At 46.5% G+C, this 20,842-nt stretch overlaps 1 protein-coding gene and 1 pseudogene across 10 annotated transcripts in view; one reads left to right on the plus strand and one right to left on the minus strand.

Annotated features, from left to right (window-relative positions):
• The window catches only part of Myo1b (myosin IB), a 178,763-nt gene that overhangs the window by 118,643 nt on the left and 39,278 nt on the right, over nt 1–20,842 (minus strand). For all 10 annotated transcript variants that reach the window (XM_037210425.1, XM_028886602.2, XM_028886647.2 and 7 more), the window contains exon 3: nt 3,388–3,503. In XM_037210425.1, coding sequence (XP_037066320.1) covers nt 3,388–3,503 — 116 coding nt within the window. The remainder of the gene's footprint in view (nt 1–3,387; nt 3,504–20,842) is intronic.
• On the plus strand, nt 16,104–17,795 carry LOC114705029 (annotated as a pseudogene).

Genomic DNA, 20,842 nt, shown 5'->3' on the forward strand with positions numbered 1-20,842 from the left:
CAAATGCTAAACCGTTAACCGTGACAAGAGCAACAGACGCAGCCTGGGCAGAGCAGAGGTGAGAGGTCTAACACCATCTGAGACTTGAAGAAGAAGGCACTGGAGCGGCTTTGGGGCAGAATAAGCATGGCAGGTGGTCCATGCAAAGCACACAGAGATGCTGCCGTGGACGAGCATGGTGAGTGTGAGGTCAGAGGGGCGGGGCAGGGGCCAGCAAATATGCACGTACTGGTGAAATCGCTGTGCACGGCATGCAGGCCTCACGGGCATCGACATTTGTTTCTGCTTCTCTTCAGCAGTGGGAACTCTTTATTGCGGTGGTACTGCTTTGCACCAGGGTAGCAGGGCCATGCTGTCTCCTACAAGAATGGCAGGACTAAAGACAGACAGTCCAAGGCATGTCCTAGAACAGACATCTACCACATCAAAACATTTCCAAAGTAGAGATTTAAATCTAAAAAAAAAAAGGAAATGTGGCTTATGGGGTAGAGGCAGTGGATATAAACTGAGGCATGGTCATAGCAACTATGGAGGGTGTGGGTACAAGAACACAGGCAAGCCAGCAGAAACACACGGTAAGGAGCCCTGTTGAGAGCAGAGTGGGACTCACTTCCAGATGAGGGGCAGGTACGAAGCAGGCCAGGGCCCTGCCACCACCAGGATTATTTTGAGAAGTGAGTTACAATACATGTAAAGTCTTTGGGGAAGTGCCAGCACCAGTCAATCTCATGATGTAGCAGCTGGTACACTCAGTATTATTACCGTTAAAGCAAAGGACCACGGTTTGCAGTACAGAGCTTAAGCAGGAATGGAAACCATTTACAAGTACAGGAGGAGCCAAACTTTAGCGTGTGTAAGGACAGCCCGGAAGCCTACGGGAAGCAGGGCTCCTGAAGTCGGGCTTTCCCAAGGATGTTTTACTGAGTTAAGTCCATGGGAGACTCTGGCAGTGACTCCAGACTGCAATGCCTAAGACTTAAAATAAATACTCAGGCATCAAATAAAACATTTCATTGCAAGGGAACTAGAGGAATGATTTTTATAAAAGTAATTTCAGATTTTTATTTTTCTTAAGGCACAGTGAGACTAGACCACTGGCAAAACTGACTTTCAGAAGAAAACGGAATAATCAAAACCTACTTGATTGGCAGAATACAGATTGCTCAGTTTTTAACAACTATTTTCACACATTTAGATATTTAGTTCCAAACAGTCCCACATGTCCCTGCGAGCTGCATCGCTGAGAAATCAAAACATACATCTAGACAGTGAGACAGACTGACAGATATTCCACCAGACATCAATACATATACATATCCATATAGATGCCTTAGTTACGAGAGCTCATTTATTCATGAAGTGACAGCTGATCTTGAACCACAAACAGAAGCACAGCTAAGGCTTTGGCCATGGCTCACCCGCGTCAGTGTCAAGCTTCTCGGCCTCCGCACGGCTGTCTGTGAGCAGACAGCTCTGTGATCTGGGGCTGCCACGTGCCCCTGCCGTACATACCTCTGTCCTGCCGACCGGCAGAGCCCTCCTGCCTATGAGAGTGACCATCAAAACCATCTGTGGACACCATCAATTGCTCAGTCACCCAAACCAGCTCTGGCTGGAGATACCGCTGAGCATCTGAACCACAGCAGTCTAGTTTAACCAACTCAAAAGCCATACAGCCGCTGGCACTACCACCACGCCCACCACGGCCACCACAACCACCACCTGCACAATATCCCAATGACAAATTAATCTCTTCCTCAGCCAAGACATTCTCTAGGTGTTCACATCGGTATTTCCGCTCACAGACAGTGAACACAGAACATGCGCGCTTATTTATATGCATCCCTTGGCAAGCTGGAATTGTTTTCCACAAAGCGTTTGTTTTTGATGAGGCGAGGCTGCTGCTAAAAGCTAACTGGAATGATGGCTGCAATCACAGCACGACCTTGCGGGGCCCTGGGCACTTCTCCAGGCACCTTTGCATACATCGGTCCCAGCGCAGCGTCCAGCAACAGTCCCCAGACGTCTTAAGTCTACATGCAACGGTTTATCACATAAAAGCATTCTATTGCATCTAACAACACCCCTTTGCAAGTCACCGCAAGTAACTTTACTGCAGCTGAAGACAGTAAGAATTCTGGTAAAGCACTCACATACCCGCAACCAGGGGCAGGAAATGCTTCTTCTGCTCAGGCAAACACTAGAGAAGCCTGAGGCTCTCAGCTCAGGGCACAGCTTGGCCCAAACAGATCTCTCTCTCTTAACTCAACAGTGGCCGCAGACAATGTAAAAAGGTGAACAGATTCCTTTTAGGTATAAGTCAGTAGACCATAACTAAAGAAATAAAAAGGTTTTAGTGTTGCTTAAGATTTGGCTGAATTTGCCTTATTATTCATTCATTTATTTCTTATCTATTTTTGCTTTTTCAGACATTTTTATGTGAGCAATTAAAAATCTAGTGATCCCAAGTCTGTCGTCGATCCATCGAACCTAAGAAAACCTTCGTGGGGTTACTTCAGTCATTCAGACTAGAAAATAAAATTATAGTGGTATGAGTTAACAAAACCACTCCAGTGTCTCTTTGCATGTCACACGGAGACTTTGGACATACATGTTAGCATTTACGCTAGCCTGCCCTTAGGGTCCTGGCAGGATAGGTCATCAGTTACAGCCACCCCTGTGGACATGCACTGCATCCCCTTAGAAAGGCAAGCCCCTCCACCTCCCGCTGCCTCTCTCCTCCCCCCAACATTTCCCATGTGAGTTCTGTTGTATGGTGTGACTTCCCTTCCACGGCCTTTAAACTACAATTACCAACCACTGTCTTCAGAAAAAACAGCTGGTAACAAAAGTCAGGAAAATAAGTCAGCCTGTCCCACACATCTGGTGAGCAATGCCCCGGACAGTGACGGCGCTGTCGGCCCTTCCGCCCAAACACAGGATGACAATGTTAGCTGGACCTTTTTTTTCTTGGTTTTCAAGACAGGGTTTCTCTGTGTAACAGCCCTGGCTGTCCTAGAACTGTCTGTCGACCAGGCTGGGCTCAGAATTTGCAGAGATCCGCCTGGCTCTGCCTCCGAGTGCGGGGATGAAAAGCGTGTGACGCTGCCGGGCTGCTGGACTCTTGCAAACAATGTGTACTCCTGTTTTCTGTGTAAAACTCATCAGCAGCTGCTGCTTACAGACTCTGCAGCAGAAATATTTTACACATGAGTATTTTGCCTTATTTTTTAAGGCATTAACTATTAACTTCTACATTCTTTTCAGTGAGCTAAAAACCGGAAGAAAAAAAGCAACACACTTTTTCCTGTGATTGAAGGAGACAGCTGCTCACATCTGTCAATTACGCACTGAAGTAGAGCGGAAGAGTTTTCCAGCCATACTTACATGTGAGGGCTCAGTTCGTAAAAGTTCCTGTTTCTGTAATCTTCCACTTTCTCAGGCGAGTAAATGGGCAAGGACCGGTAGGGGTTCACGGATATAACCACACTTCCAATGTACGTCTGTAAAAAAGAAGAAGAAGGAAGTAATATGCTGACTACATGGGACGCACTGGAACACCTCAAAGTTCAGTGTGATGCGGTTTCATCCCTTTGGAACCAACGCTTGTCCACCTGCCTCACCCCTATTTTACACACTTCAAGAGCACCGTGTCTCTCTGAAGACAGGAGGCCAACAACGCATGTTCATTTTGCTCATAAATGGAAAGCACGAATTTACAGATTGAAAATACACTTCAAAATGAATCCCAACATAACTTCATGACTCTGGGCTCTCCAGAGCCCTGCCATACTGGCCAAGTTCACAAAACTACTCTCAGGAGCAGCTTACAGCTAGTGCCTCCGCTCACCTTCACCCTTCTGCTCCAAAGAGAGCTGGAGCATTAGCGGCCGACCTACCCAGCCCACGCCCACGCCCGGGGTAGGGGCCTCACTTCGGCTCTGCCCCCTCCACAGCCTGCCATCCAATACACGGTGCAGACCACACACAGTTCAGTATGAGGCCCACAGTTAGCTAGACCTTGGAAATACGCAAACAGCAGGATTGCACACTATGATACACTTTGGTAGTAGGATTTCCGTGTTCTTTCTTATGGAACAGACATTTAATGTTGAATTTACATTTAACGGTAAATTCAAACGTACTTCCTGAGGAATCCGTGCTGTGTTTTGACGGATGCTAACTAACTCCCAGCTGCAAACTAGACCTCTCTTCCTCTACGCTTCCACCCTCCATGGCTGGCAGCTCCAGAGAGACTGGCTATTGCACAATGCCCTGCACAACACCACAGGCAACAGCGGGTGAATGGTGAACACGTCTGTCTCGGCAGCTCTGGTTTCCCTCAGTTTCGACATCTTAGAGACGGAAGAGAAAAAATGCCAACAAACTATGTATGTATGTGATAAAAAGTTTGAAAAGGGATCAGTGAGATGGCCCAGCCAGGGAAGGGGTTTGCCATCAAGACCTGAACTCTGTCCTTGGGACCCACATACATCGTGGAAGAAAACTGACTCTTACAGGTTGTCCTCTGTCCTCCACATGCTCCCCGCTGCACACATTTGCATACACAAACACACAAATGAATAAATAAACAAATGCAATTTTGCAAAAAAAAAAGGAAGGGAGGGAGGGAGGGAGGGAGGGAGGGAGGAAGGAAGGAAGGAAGGAAGGAAGGAGACATTACTAAAGCTGAGCGTGGGGGCGTGGCCAGTCCAGCCTGCACACTTTTCCAATGTCATTGTCAACAGGTAACATTTCTAGGTCAAGGTTTTCCAGATCGGCCACCACTGAGACCCATGGAGATGAAAATTAAACAAAATGAAAAGCAAAGACACAGGAGAATTGTTCTGCAATGTTTTTATATGAGCCACAATGACTTTCATTTAAAAAACAAAAACAAAAAACTTTCCGAACATGGGAAACAAATCCCTTTGTGTATGTTCAACACACATGAGCATAACCTAATCAAAAGTAGAAAACCTGCCTCCACGGTATGAGAAAGCTGCATCTCCACACAGTGAGTACCCCTAAATTCTGTTGTCAGGACCCACTTAAACTGGCCCGACAAAGAATGACTACAAGCTCCCCAACGTCCAGGTCAGACGAGGCTTTCCCAAAGCTTTCAACACCCCCCACACTCTGGCTCTCCTGAACAGATGAATGGGAGGTGTCTAAAATGGAAAACCACCTGACTAACACATTACAGTTCCACCACAGACGTGAAAGCGTGGCCGCTCGCCATGGCTTTTATTTACTGAGCAAATGAGGAGCCTTCTTTGCAGGGGGGAAGCACTTGTATCTTTCTCCTTTTGTTAAATAAAAATAAAATTTAAGCGCACAGACTTTCTGTCAGCAGCCAGGGCACTGGGCTGGCTCTTTACAATGGCTAAGCCGTGATAAACATCTGCCTGTGCGGCATTCTTGCATAGAGAACGCATTCTGCTGCCTCAGTCTCAGCATCAAAACCCCCGCTCAGGACAAGCGAGCTTCTTCTTCTCTGTAACTTTTGTGCACACTGAATTAGCTGTGCTTCTGCCCCCAGCTGTGGCACTGCAGAACAGGACCTGCCCACTCAGTAAGTACCTCCAGCTGAATGACTGGCTCACACCAGCTCCCGTGGGCACTAAGAAAGTGGATGATGCAGTCCATTATTACTCTTGTGTTGACACGCAACACCAAATTCACTATGTATAATGGCCATTATCTTATGAAGCCTCTAGGCCATGTGCTGCCAGTGAACAAAGCCTTAAATATCCTTTCTCTCCAGCTTCCGGCCCTACTGTGGGGGCTGCTTGCAAATAAGGGCAGAAAAACTTCTTCCACCTGTATGCATACCCGCTGAGAAACAAAGAGAGTGTTCCAAAAGGTCGTGTTTATTTTCCAAGTCTCCGAATCTGGACTTTGATCAAAGAGAAGTTAGCAAATGTGACCCAGGCAGAGATCTGAAAACGTGGACGTGCCCACGTCTCTACAGCTATCCTGTGCTCTTGATGGAAACGAGCTTGAGCTATCATCAATGGAGAAGTTGGGAGGGGGGAGGGGCAAAGTGTTCTGGCCCACAGCCTGCACTAAAGGCTATGAATGAACCACCCCCAACCATTAACCCCCACTGAAGGCACCGGATGCTTGAAGTCATAGGAGTAATCCCAGGTGAGGCCAGCAGAAGACAGGCAAGGCTTAAGTCGGACTAAGTTTCTATTCCAGAGAGCTGTGAGCCAAGAAGACTGTTGCTTTAGCCGTTAATTTCTGAAAATGGTTTGCCACAATGCGCCAGTAACCGACACACCAACATCTCTGAACAAACCAGAGAGGGAGCCACTCGGGACAAGACACCGATCTAAGCAAAGCATTAAATCTGCCATGCTCCCCTTGTTTCCAGGCTTGTAGGGTCCGAGCCGGTGCCCCAAGACGGCAACTAAACAAGCAAGCTGTAGTGAAAAGCAGGAAAAGAAGACTAATGAGAAGTGCAGTGACCATTGCACACCCATGCGCGCGCGCGCGCACACACACACACACACACACACACACCTTACACACACACCCAGTGTCCCTCGGTGGGGTCTTAATACTTGGGTATTGTTTAGATGGAAGACACCCAGCCCCACCGTGGTTTGGGCTGTGATCCCCTGCAGAGCCGTCTGACACATTCCCAGGCAGTGTGAAATCTCTTTCCAGGAGACAAGTTCTTCCTTCTGAAATCAAGCTTCAGCCTTCTCCCCCCAGCATGAGATTCCTGGAGGCAATTGTTTTAATAGTCAAAGGGAAGCTCACCTGTGTCTCTTCCCTACCAGGCTGGTTACATCCAGTCACTTCCTGTCTGCATCCTAAGCAAAGGACCCCTAAGAGCTGCCTTCTGCTGGCCTTGCCCCTGATGGGCTTCTTCCTGGAAGGGTCCAGAAGCAGAGACTTAACCCCCCATGGAAGCAGTAGGAATAATTAAATATTCAATCATACCCTTCTTTCCTTAGAAACACAGAAAGCAGTCCTGCAAGCAGCTGGGTCGGGCTGACATTCAACTCTGGTTTTAGGCTGCCCACTGCGTCCTCAAGGAAATGCAGAAGACAACTTTCCTCAGGGTCCGGGAGGGTGACAGACAGGGCAGCTCATTTCTACATCAATGAACATCTGAACTTAAACGTTATCACCGCCATTTTCTTACTACGTGCGTCTAACCCTCAAAAGAAGCTCGTTGCCAAGCAGCCACATCCTCCATGTCCTTGCTCATCACCCTCATCACCCCAGCCTCAGCACCATCAGCCCCTGGGTGTCAACATTCCATCAAGAAGGCAAAGCGAAGTTCCTCTCCTGTCTGTCATTGCCCTGTGTGACCAACCTCTGACATCTAGGACAGGTGAAGGAAGAGAGAGCAAAGAGACTGGAACAGGAAATAAAAAGGGACAGGGGCGGCTGGACCCTGCGGAAAAGGCACATTCAACTAACAGATTCCCCTTTCATTTCTCCAGGGCAGACATTAAGTCAAGAATGCGCAGACATTCCTAAGGCAAAACCATCCCCAGCTGCATGCTTTAAGGACTTCTGGCACTCCCATCAGATGCCTGGCAAACACAACCTGGGGGCTCCTCTGGTGCCTGCAGGGAAACTGACCTCTTTTCTGGAGGATAGGCCATCTAGCAGCCTTCCCTCTCCAGAGGCCAGTTCAGAGCCCGGGGGGATGCACCCCCACAGCCAGAGCTTATCATGGAAAGGTCACGCATGCTGTTCCACAGGCAGTCCTGGCAAAGCTCACTCCTCAGAGACCATCTCAGTGACCTGGTGAGAGAGGCACCAGCCATTCACGGCTTTTAAAGAGATCCCAGGTGAACTCTACACTACAGGCATGGATAAATTCAGGTGAAGTCTAGGGGTTGGAGTCCTGACTCCAGTATCATACAGTGGTCAATAGAACCACACAGCATTTACAACACGGAAATACACACTGCTTACAGAATGCTTATGTGCTCGCCGTGGGGTTGGTGCTTGGCTATGTAATCTCACTCAGCACTCAGATCTTCAAGGGGGAATTAGTTATAGTCCCTCTGTATACACGAGGAAACTGGGAGAAGCTAAAAATGTGCCCAGCTTTACACAAAACTGAAGACTTACCAGAAAACTTGGAGCCACAGTTTATAGAACATTCCAAACAGATCTAAAGCATAACTAGCGGGGTATGATGGGGAGTCTGAGCTGAGGGCTCAGATTCTGACAGCTGGGGTGGGTTCCCCGGGAAGCACTTTCGTCATCGGACCCCTTTGCCACACAGACTGTGATTTCAGAGCTGCTCTTGCACTGCCTGCCTTGAAACTCATGACTCTACATCCCCCTTCCCCCTCCCTCCTCCTTCCCCTTCCCCACCTCTCCTCCTCCTCCTTCCCCACACATCCTTTCTCCTGCCCTCCTGTGCTAAGGACATGGGTCTTAGTTACTGGCAGGGTAGCTTTGCTGTAGGGAAACCCTTCTGGCTGAAGCCTCTTTCCAGTAAAAAAGCAAGAATTCTAACACAATGACCATCCTTGTTGAGAAAGTTGCCAAGATAAACACTTTTCTTTCTTCTTGCTTTTTTTTTTAATGTTATGTATGCAATGTTATTTATTAAGCGGTGCTGTTTACCATGCGAGAGAAGCCACGAGGTACAATGAAGCCCACTGTAAGAGTTTACTAAGGGAAGGGAATAGAAAGGGTGTGCAGAGGCCTATGGAATGACCGTGAAGGAAGAGAGGGGAGGAATAGGTGGAATCTGCTTTTATAGGGGCGCGCGCGCGCACACACACGCACACACACACACACACACACACACACACACACACACACACACACGGGCTTACCTAGCTACGCCATGCATGCGCATAGATTACATGATCACACTGCATGCAAATTACATGATCACGCTGCGCACAGATTACGTAGGACACAAGGCCCTGGGATGACTAAGCCTCTTGCCTGGCTACTGGACAGCGCATGTGCGGTCGGTCACACAGCTGGGAGCGTGGCCAGGAATCCTGACAACTGTGTGTGCACACCTCAGTGTGTTTAAATGCAGGATGTTGTTGGTGCCCTCGGAGGCCAGAAGACGGATCTGGGTCCTCTGCACGTACTCTACCGCTAAGCCTTCTCTCCAGCCCCATATATTTCTTCTTTCATGCAGATATTTTATGTCAAAATGGCAATGTCTCAGGCTTTAAGACCTGAATGTATACATGGCTTTGGGTAGGTTCTCATTGCTCTCTGGATATCTTCTGGGAACCTCACAAACAAGAATATTTGTCTACAGTGGGATAACCTAGAGTTCTGCGTCCCCATGATCTAGACTTTCATCCACAACTGGACCCTAGGTGCCTCTCAGGAGCCCTGTGCTCTCCTTATCAGCTTCCTCAGCACCCTTTTAAAGACAACACCTTCAAAAAAACCCACTAGAGCAGCTTGAGACCCCTTTGGATGTTGAATGACCTTTTCACAGACGGGCGCCTAAGACCATGGGGAAACAGAGATGTTTACATTATGCTTCCTAAGAGTAGCAAAACGACAGTTACAAAAAAGTAACAAAATAATTGTATGGCTGGGGGGGGGGTCCCCACATCAAGAGGAACTGTGTTAAAGGTCACGGCCTTAGGAGGGCTGAGACCCTCTGCACTAGATAGAATGTATCTGACTGTAAAACACATGTCCATGCTCTCAGGTGTCTGCCTTTCTTCCTCTTTTTCAAGACAGAGTTTCTCTGTGTAGCCTTGGCTGTCCTTGAACTCGCTCTGTAGACCAGGCTGGCCTTGAACTCACAAATATCCGCCTGTCTCTGCCTCAGTGCTGAGATTAAAGGCTTGCCTCGCCACCACCCAGCTTCTTATTTTCTTCTTGAGAACCTTTCTTTCTCTTCAAAAAATTTTTTTTCAATAAATTCCGACTCTGCTGCTTACTAACTCATCCTGAATTTCTCTTCTGGGGTGAAGCCAAGAATCCAGGTTTTGTGTGAGTGGAGATGTCCAAAATGAATCCCTCAGGCCGCTGCCAGAGACAACACAGGGACCCTTGTCCCTAAAGCCACTGATTCATCACTCTGCCTCTTATCTTCTGAAGAATGAGTTGTAATTATTTTTCACGTGTCTGTGGAGATCCTTAAAAAGCCAACCCAGGTACATTAGAGTGTTGGCAAATATAGACACTTAAGTACCTTTCAGTTGAGCTACCAGTGAAGACACAGGACATGGTCACAGATTCTTATCTTAATGGTCACAAGCATGGAGGACAGTGACGTGGCCACATTAGATGGCAGAAATATATCCGGGTGAGGAGCCACGAATCAGCTGTCTCCCTCAGATTACACAGCCCCACAACTCTAACCCCAAGAGCCCTGGAATAAATCTTCAACCATTGTACAAGGAAGTACTCCTCTCTTGGGGAGAAGCCTCCCAGTGGACCATCTTTATACTACCAAAAACGAACAGAAGGAAAAAAGAAAAGGGGTCTTCAAGAAAAACATTTTCATCTCAACAGAAAAAAAAAAAATAATTATGACAATCATCTCAGCATCAGAGAAATACATCAGGAAACTGTCAACTAACAGACAAAATTTACTTAAAATCTGGTGTGCTGTGTAATCTAAAGTGGCTTCAAAATCTGTTAGGGAAGATGGGGGAGCCCTCTGAGTACAAGTCTCCAAGCCACGTAACACTCACCTCTGAAGCTGGAATGGTTCAAAGCCAGGATGGGCCCGGACTCGGGTAAAAGCAGCCCATCACAGAACTGCATACACAAACTGATTTAACTGACTGTCACATAAACTGGCAACACATTTATTAAGAGCCAGTTTTATTTGAAACACCGTGTCAAATATAAAAAAATTCCCCCACAGTCTATACATCCGAGGCTCTGATAACGTAGCTGAGATGAGTCTTCTATACAGGAAAACAAGGTGTCAGAGCTCACCACTCTTGTGACTCGAGCCTAAATCCCAGCTTGAAAGTTTAAGGCAACCCTGGACTATATAAAGAACTGGAGTTCAAGGTCAGCCTGGGATACATGGCTAAACCCTATCCTAAATGGGGAAAAAGCAAAGCTGACCACTCCGGACACCAAGGAGATGACCAGACGCTCTGCAACTGTCTAAACGAGCATTCGAGCTCTGGACGGAGAAAGGTCCCTGTGAACTGTGGACGGTCCAGGGAGATCCCTGGAAGGCAGAGACCACAGCAGGGCTTCAAGAGGAAGCTGGCTTTGGAAAAGCAAAACTAAGGAATGGCATCTGAGATTTTAGTTTAAGGCAGCAGTTACCACACACACACACACACACACACACACACACACACACACACACTCCCGCCCCTCTCATCAGCTAAGTTAGGGGTCCCCTAACTTATTTCTAAAGCAGGCACTGATAGGGACACCTGTGTGTACCTTGTTCACAGCAGCATCAGAAGGAAGTAACCCAAGTGTGCATTGGCAGTGAACGGATAAATGGACAGCAGCACACCCACGCAAGGGAGCCCTTCAGATTAGAGAGGAAAGGCACCTTTCCAGGACAGGGATGAGCAGAGCTTCCCTCCAGCCAAGCCACCCAACCAATGATTAGGACTGGAATCACATCCTCAGCAGAAAGGAAAGGGAGGAAGGAGGAGGAAGGAGGAGGAAGGGAGGAGGGATGGGAGGGAAGATGGGGAAGAGAGGAAGGACAGGAAAAGGAGGAGGGATGGAGAAGGGAGGGGGGAGGGGGAAGGGTGATAAGATTAAAAAGGTTGATTATTGAATCTACTTTTTAAAAAGGAACTACTTGTTTTACATAGGATAAGTAATGAAATTCTTATTCTTGTAATTCTTGACCATAACCTTTTTTTATTTTAGACAAAAAAGGGGAAATGTGGTGATATTGTGTTCCCCCAAATATTGTGCACCCCAATAAACTTATCTGGGGTCAGAGAACAGCCACTAGATAGACATAGAGGCCAGAAAATGGTGGCAAATACACCTTTAATCCTAGCATTCAGAAGGCAGAGATCCATCTGGATCTCTGTGAGTTCAAAGCCACACTGGAAACAGCCAAGCATGGTAACTCACGCCTTTAATCCCAGGAAGTGGTGGCAGAAAGCAGAAAGGTATTTAAGGTGTGAGGACCAGGAACTAGAGCTGGTTAAGCTTTTAGGCTTTTGAGCAGCAGTTCAGCTGAGATCCATTTGAGTGAGGACTCAGAGGCTTCCAGTCTGAGGAAACAGAATCAGCTGAGAAGTTGGCGAGGTGAGGTTGGCTGTGGCCTGTTCTGTCTCTCTGATCTTTCAGCGTTCACCCTAATATCTGGCTCCCGAGTTTTATTAATAAGACCATTTAGAAATTCGGCTACAGAAAGGGGCGGGGGAGGAAGAGGGATGGGGAAGGGAGGAGGGAGGGGGAAGGGGGGACTGTAGAGTCATGAGTTTCAAGGCAGGCAGTGCAAGAGCAGCTCTGAAATCACAGTCTGTGCGGCAAAGGGGTCCGATGACGAAAGTGCTTCCCGGGGAACCCACCCCAGCAGTCAGTATCTGAGCCCTCAGCTCAGACTCCCCATCATACCCCGCTGGTTATGCTTTAGATCTGTTTGGAATGTTCTATAAACTGTGGCTCCAAGTTTTCTGGTAAGTCTTCAGTTTTGTGTAAAGCTGGGCACATTTTTAGCTTCTCCCTGCCCCAGTTTCCTCGTGTATACAGAGGGACTATTACTAATTCCCCCCTTGAAGATCTGAGTGCTGAGTGAGATTACATAGCCAAGCACCAAGCCCACAGCAAGCATTCCATAAACAGCACCCATCACGGTGGTATAAATTCCACATGGCTCTACTGGAATCTACTGACCACTGTGCAACAGCCAAGTCAGGACTCCAACCCTTAGACCTCGGCTAAATTCACCCAGTCCAATAATGCCAAAGTCATGAAGACTTTTACAAAATCGGCTTTGTATACAGGAAGTGGCTGAGTGACCAGATGCCACGTGAGATGGTAGGTCTAATGAAGCTGATACTAAGATGACATCATAAACCAAACCCTTGAATCCTCAGAACAACAGTCATTCACTTCACAGGAGGAATCCCCTCTCCTCTTGGGTCTTGGATCCTGGGAATTTGATCACAAGACACAAACTATTATGAATCACACTGCTATTAGATGGACACCTGCAAGACTTCCCCAATTCTCTTGAAGAGATCCTTTGTCTTTGGAGCTTCATTAGAAGACACAGTGTGGTCTAGCAAATGCTTTGGTTGTTGTTTACACCATTCAAAAGTGTGCAAAATGGTGTAAGTCAAAATTCTAAATGTGAGATCAAGAACACGTGATGTGTCAATACCTTTCTGGTACTTGTAACAAATGCAATCTGGTGTATGTATCTGTGGGGTGTGTGTGTGTGTGTGTGTGTGTGTTGCTTATATGCATTATGCATTAAGTATTACACACACACACACACACACACACACACACACACACACACACACACACCACTAATAATATTCTATTTTTACAAGTGGAGAAACTGGAGGCACAGGCTGAAATAATGTACCCCAAGTCTCCCATCAGTGGTAGACAGACTCACATCAAGGTCACGAATTGGTGTGCACATACCCAGTTTACCCACAGCCCCATAAACGCCTATGGTGATGCTAGAGAAAATTAGGGCACAAGAGACTGGTTATGCGCCCAGCTCACTGCCCATTCTTGCTTCCTCTGAGCTGTTTCCTCTACTCACAGCGCCCAGTCAGCTTCAAAGACTCCCAGAAAGCCTGCTTCCCCAGGGCCCTCAGGACCCCTCCTGACCTCGCCACACCCCATCTTGCTTGTTGTTTTTATTTTTCCAGTATTTCTCAATTTGAAAACAGAACCCATCACTGCTGATTATTTTATCTAGTGCCTTAAGTCACTGTCCTCGTCCTCAGACCAGATGTCCACAAATAAACTAAGAGGCCTGCAAACTGCGGCCACAGACGACATCCAGGCCTGCTGGTCTAGCCTGAGACACTCCTACCCTGCCATCATATTATAATCCTTCATTCCTGGGCTGTCAGTCATCTCAGACTATAAATTAGAGAACTATATATGAGTTCCCTGCCACGCTTAAATACCAGCTAAAAATATCGCCCCAGGCTGCCTTTAATTTGGAGCAGGACATCACAACACTGCTATATCATCGCCGAGGCAGATTCTGAAAAGAGGCAGGAATTTTCCAAATATATACATACTGTTCTCCAACCCAATAAAACTCTTCGCTCGGGTACAGTGTGGCCCTGAGCTGTCAGGTTCCCTACTTGCCACAAGTCCTGAAAATAGGATGATGTGGCTAACTGGAAACAGAGAGGCAGCAAAAATGAAATCTGTACAGTGAAGACAAGAGCCAGAGACAGGGTGGGACAGAGAAACCTACTTTGCCTGGCTGGAGTGTGACCCCCAATCTGCATGCCGGAAACTACTTCACCCCAGGTGTGGTGGTCAGGGTGGGGGAACCTTTAAGAGGTGGGCCACTACCCTGCGAAGAGACTAAGGTAGTTCTCACAGGATGAGAGACGGTTCACAACCTGGAGAGGGTTGTTACAAAAAGTACCGCCTGGCCCTGGAATCCTGCCCCTTCCTGTCTCACGTGTGATCAGCTCTGCATTTGCAGTCACACCTATTCTATCTCTCCACCTGGTGACAGAGTCAGGAACCCTCACCAGGGCAACAGCACCATGAGGTCTGAACCACCAGCCACCAGAATCATTTGTCAAATATGTCTTAGTATTAAAAAAAAAAAAGCAAAAAACAAAATCCCCAGTGTTCAGTTACAGCAGAAGAAAATGGAAATCTAATTAAAAAAAAAAGAAAGAAAGAAAAAAAGAAATCCCAAATTCCAAAACATTAAAGGAAAGTCATTCCGGGGTCCCCAGTACCAAACACAGCCACACCACCTCCAAAATATTCCACTCCTACTATATGGCAGTCTTCAGACTAGAACCTCAGTAAGGTAAGTACCAAAATATCCACTTGATGGATGAAAGAACACAGTTTCTGTCAAAAGCACTGATGTCTGTGAGTTACTAAGATCTCAAAGTTTGTTCTGTCTGCTCAAAGCCCAGATCTTTTCCAAGATGCCACGTCGTATCTCACCCTCCACCTATCCCAGGACAGAGTTCAAAAAACAAAATAACTTCTCTTTAAAAATGAGATTCACCATTAAAATCTATCTGCTCAGCAGATGAAGGAAGAGCTCCGTGTTCGATGAACTGGCCCCATGTGCCCAGAGCCAACTGGCTTCTTCTACCTTGTGCTCATGAAGGAGGACCATGAGGAGCTGTCAATCACTTGCTGTCCACTTAATATGGTGGACAACACTTTCCTCAAGATCTTCTGTGCTTGGCTTTTGTTTGTTTGTTTGAAGGGGGTTGGGAGAGCAACTTGGTTATCTTCCTGGTTGATTCTCTTTGCTTGGGCTTATGGGGATCATGTCATGATAACTATGACTTGAGAATCTAAGTTCAACAAGCTCATGTCAATATACCACTGACTGCTCCCTCAACACATGGCCAGAGCTCTGAGCATCATTTCCATTTTTCAGCTAGGTCATTTTGAGGCCACCTACTTCCAAAGCCTATACAAACTTCAATATCATATTCAATCACTTTGCAAACTAAACAGGCTCTCTATTAGTGGGGTCATTTAGTGTTCATATAAAGTCAACAGAAGAGTCATTCGCACATGAACTCTGGCATTAAATTTCCTGGACATAAATCCAGCTCCATCTCCTACCCACTGTGTGACCATGGAACAGACACTCAGCCTGTCTGAGCTTATTTTCTCACCCGTAACATGAAAATGTTACAGCATAAAAGACTCTCTAAGAATTAAATGAACTAAGCCATAAAGAGCTTAAAGTATTCAAGGAGTTTATGGACCTTTCCCAGGTCTCAGAGATAAATGTGGCAGGGACAGGCCATCACACTGCTTCTAAAAGAGGCCCTTTTTTCTGATGGCCTCATGTCCTCCAAATCTAACTCGTGTGGCTTTGACCAGAACACTTGAGTTCGATGATTACACAGATATTTCAAGAACAATATAGGACCTACAACTTGAAATAACTGTCTGGGACTGAGGACAACGGGAATAAGCTCGCCAGGACTTGAGCGGCCAAGACAAAGATGATTAAGGGAAAGTGTCAGAAAAAGTCCTTTCAAGACAGTCTGGAAGACATTAAGAAGCGAATGAAAGAGAAAAGGAATAAAAACTTGGCAGAGATTGGCAAACGCAAGTCCTTTATTGCCGCACCATGCCAAGTACCCACTAACACTTCTACACTGATGAAAAATTACCAACAGAACAACAGGTTGTTCGTTTTGGCTTTGGAAAATGAAAAATCCAAAGTGAGAGAAGCCCAAGATATCACCCTACAGCTGGGAAGAGAATGTTACTACCTTGCATGTCAGCTATACACTGTGAAACAGAAGCTAACTTCCCAACAAAGTGGAGAAACTGATCAGAGCCAGACAGGATGTCCCTCAGAAGTGGTCTCCAGTAGTGACACCACCATCGGGGACTTGTCTGCGAAGACCTTTCAGCAAATTGCTATTGAAGAAAATGACTGGCTATTCCAAACCACAGAACCAAGTCCTACTGTTCCTCCAGACACACTGAGGACTGATTTTGATTCAGGTAAAGTCGAATCTACTGATGATGTCTTACCTAGAACTGTGTCTTTCCGTCGCCACTTAAAGATTTTAGTAATGTAAGTTGCTCCACTGCTTTGGAGGATTGTGAAGCCAGTCATTGGGTGAGACAGTCTTCGGAAGTTAGAAGAAGTGGGTGTAGAGACCCAACTGTAACTCTGCATAAACTTGAAAGTGTAGCACAGAATGTTTGTCTGTGGAACACGGACCAAATTAACTTATCCCCTAGACTGACGTGCCCAGAAAAGAATGCTAAAACAAAAGAATGCTAAAACAAAAGAATGCTAAAACAAAAGAAATCATTTTACCATCTAAACCTGAACAAATGAAAAGAATGCATAAATGTGCACGAAAAAGAAGAGCCAACCAGAGATGCAAATCAAAACCCTCGTTGAGGTGTAAGGACAACAAAAGCAAAGATAAGCAGACTTTACACCCCACAAAACTGAATGGCTCTACTGGTTCCACCGACGTTCATGATTTTAATCTTGAAGAGTGTGTTCACCTCTCCCCTTTCCGACAAAAAATGAGCAATGGCTCCAGTGGAGAAATCAACAGCAGGGACTTGGAAGAGAGTGCTTTCAAACTGAGTGCCTCTGAGGATGAGTCTGATGACCTCTACCTGCCTCCTTACAAGCACTTGCAAGACCACACCAGAGTCAGACAGAGTCACCAGGCTTCGGCCTAAAAGAGGACTCCAGTACACAGGTAAAAAAGATAGAGAGAAGGCTCCCCCAACCAGAACTCCTATGGTATCCCACCCAAGAATCAAGAGTCACCTGGTCATAGCCTAAAGGATGTCACCAATATCCTGGGGCACCCTGTAGTGAAAATCAGGAAACTTTCTCTGTCTCCAAAAAGGAATGAAGACAGCCCGGAGTGCCTCTGCCTAAACTCAGGTACACCACCATCACAAGCTACAAAGAGCCAACCCTCGCTTCAAAGGTAAGAAGTGGACACCCTTTCACAGACTTGAGTTTCTTGAATTTTCCTATTTTCAAGCAGAAAAAGGATATGAGACGTCCTAAAAGAACTGCAAAGCAAGCACAGTAACGCCTTTTGTTGGATGCTGTTGAAGATGATCCTTCTCTTTTACCCAATAGACTCCGTGAGACAGTGTGCAGTGGGCAGAACCATCCCTTATCAGGATGTCCCATGGATCTATACTTTGTAATTGTGTGAATTGCTACCAACATTTAAAATTTCTCTAGCATCTTTACTTTCTTCCTTAAGCAGGGGGAATTACAGAGTTGACAAGTAAAGATAGGATACAAATCTTTAATAAATCCTTGACATCACAGTAAGACATACCATCAGTTGCTGAGAATCCCTTATTCTGCTCTCATACTGGTTCTTTGGGTAAAATATATATGGAATCACGACAAAGAGAATTGATGGTTTTGGTTCTGGGACAAGATAACTGTTGTGAACTCTCGGTGTGTGTGACGTTATTCTTCAGAATCAACATGTCATGGACCTCAGTGCTGGGGATGTCTTTCTGTATGCTGTGAATTGTTGCTCTGATTGGTTAATAAATAAAATGTTGATTGGCCAGTAGCCAGGCAGGAAGTATAGGCAGGACAAGCAGAGAAGAGAATTCTGGGAAGTGGAAGGCTGAGTCAGGAGATGCTGCCAGTGGCCACCACCATGAGAAGAAAGATGTAAGGTACTGGTAAGCCACAATCCAAACTTATAGATTAATAGAAATGGGTTAATTTAAGATATAAGAACAGATAGCAAGAAGCCTGCCACGGCCAAGCAGTTTATAAGTAATATAAGTCTCTGTGTGTTTACTTGGGTCTGAGAGGCAGTGGGCCCCAGCAGGACTGGAGATAACTCCAGCTATACCTCAGGCTAACTCTTCATGTTGTCAGAAGTTCACTAGTATATATATATGTGAATAGTAAGGGTTTCTCATTTTGGTCTATGTACAAAATGTAAATAGTCCAGTTCAGAAAGTTGAACTTCTATGGGTGTGTATATATTTCCTTAAACTTAAATCACTGTAAGTGGTCCATTTTTTAAGAACAATGAAGTCTGGCTATGAAAGAAGAAGAAAAAAAAAAAGCCTGAAGATAACAGACCAATCACATCAACGTGGCAGAGATCTTCCAGTTATCAAAGGTTTTATGAAGGTTTGCACAGGTTACAAACTAACGCATTATCATCAAAACTGACTGTCTTCATAAAGTGTGCCAGAGACAGCCTGTCCTCACAAATCAGACACAACATTCCATGGACGGTCCACAGCGCTATCTGACCTTCTGATGTTGTGTCTCCACTCCAGACTCCCAAATGCACGCACAATCTGCTCTCCACCTTTTCTGGGAGCCAGCCTCTCCCACATGCTGTGGTCCAAGCATTGCATGAGACCAGATCTGGGTTCTCCTCCCCACTTCCCACTGGTCCAGGCAGAAGCAGAAGTGGCACTGAAGACTAATCCTGTCCACTCAAGCCTCGCTGGGTCTGGAATCTCTGAGGAAAGACAACCGCATGGTTCTAACTCTAGAACAAAAACAGCATCCTTCCTTAAACAAACAGTCTGGAAGACTCAGAACCAGAGCAGCCAGCATCACTTCTGGAAACCAGGCACAAAGAAACTACACTTTCAGGTTACATGGCCTATGCTGCCTGAAGTGCTTTTCAAAAGCATATCGCTTTTGTTTAAAGACTTTAAAAGAGAGAATCTAAAATTATAAAAACCAAGAGAACAGTTAGGTAATAAGAACAACATTCGGCTGGACTTTGAGTGCCAGCTCTGAGCTCTGCTAACAAATGAAAGGTTCAAATTTCAGATTCTCATTCAGCCCAGTCTGGAAATACCCTGAACTAAGTCTCTCTCTCTCTCTCTCTCTCTCTCTCTCTCTCTCTCTCTCACACACACACACACACACACACACACACACACACACACAGTGAGCACTCCCGATGCACAGTGAGCACTCCTGATGCACAGTGAGCACTCCTAATGTACACACACACGCACACACACACGCACACACACACGCACACACACACATACACAGTGGGCACTCCCGATGCACAGTGAGCACTCCCGATGCACAGTGAGCACCCCTGATACACAGTGAGCACTCCCGATGCACAGTGAGCACTCCCGATGCACAGTGAGCACTCCTGATGCACAGTGAGCACTCCTGATGCACAGTGAGCACTCCTGATGCACACACACACAGTGAGCACTCCCAATGCACAGTGAGCACTCCTGATACACAGTGAGCACTCCTGATGCGCACACACACACACACACACACACACACACACACACACACACAGTGAGCACTCCTGATGCACAGTGGGCACTCCTGATGCACACACACACACACAGTGAGCACTCCTGATGCACAGTGGGCACTCCTGATGCACACACACACACACAGTGAGCACTCCTGATGCACAGTGAGCACTCCTGATGCACACACACACACAGTGAGCACTCCTGATGCACAGTGAGCACTCCTGATGCACACACACACACAGTGAGCACTCCTGATGCACAGTGAGCACTCCTGATGCACGCACACACACACACACACACAGTGAGAGGGTGAGAAACTCAAGCTGTCTTGTAACAAAAGGAGACAAATCATGTATGGCAAATATAAGTACCCCAGAAACATATGTTAGATCCACACAGTGTGAACCATCCTGTGTGTGAATGAAAAGTGTAGTGATATTTTGTTTGTGATCTAACAAATACAGCTTGCCTGAAGATCAGTGTGGAGCTAATCCACGAGTTAGCCATAGAGGCCAGGCAGTAGCAGCATACACCTTTAATCCCAGCACTCAGGAGGCAGAGGCAGACAGATCTCTGTGAGTTCGAGGCCACCCTGGGCTACACAAGATTGATCCAGTCTAAAGAGAAACAGCCAGGCAGTGGTGGCACACATCTTTGATCCCAGCACTTGGGATCTCATGCCTTTAATCCCAGTACCAGGGAGGTAGAGACAGGAAGTGATATGGCTGGGCGGAGAGAGGAATATAAGGTGGGAGGAAACAGGAACTCAGGTCTCCCTTTCAGGCTGAGGATTCCTAGAGCTAAGAAGTCTTTCCAGTGGCTGGCTGCTCTGCATCTCTGATCTTTCAGCTTTCACCCTGATATCTGACTCCAGGTTTTCATTAATAAGACCAATTAGGATTTGTGCTACAGAAAAGTGCTTGGGAAATTTCAAGATGTACAAATG

This window comes from Peromyscus leucopus, chromosome 13 (assembly GCF_004664715.2).
Source record: "Peromyscus leucopus breed LL Stock chromosome 13, UCI_PerLeu_2.1, whole genome shotgun sequence".
Classification (NCBI taxonomy): Eukaryota; Metazoa; Chordata; class Mammalia; order Rodentia; family Cricetidae; genus Peromyscus; species Peromyscus leucopus.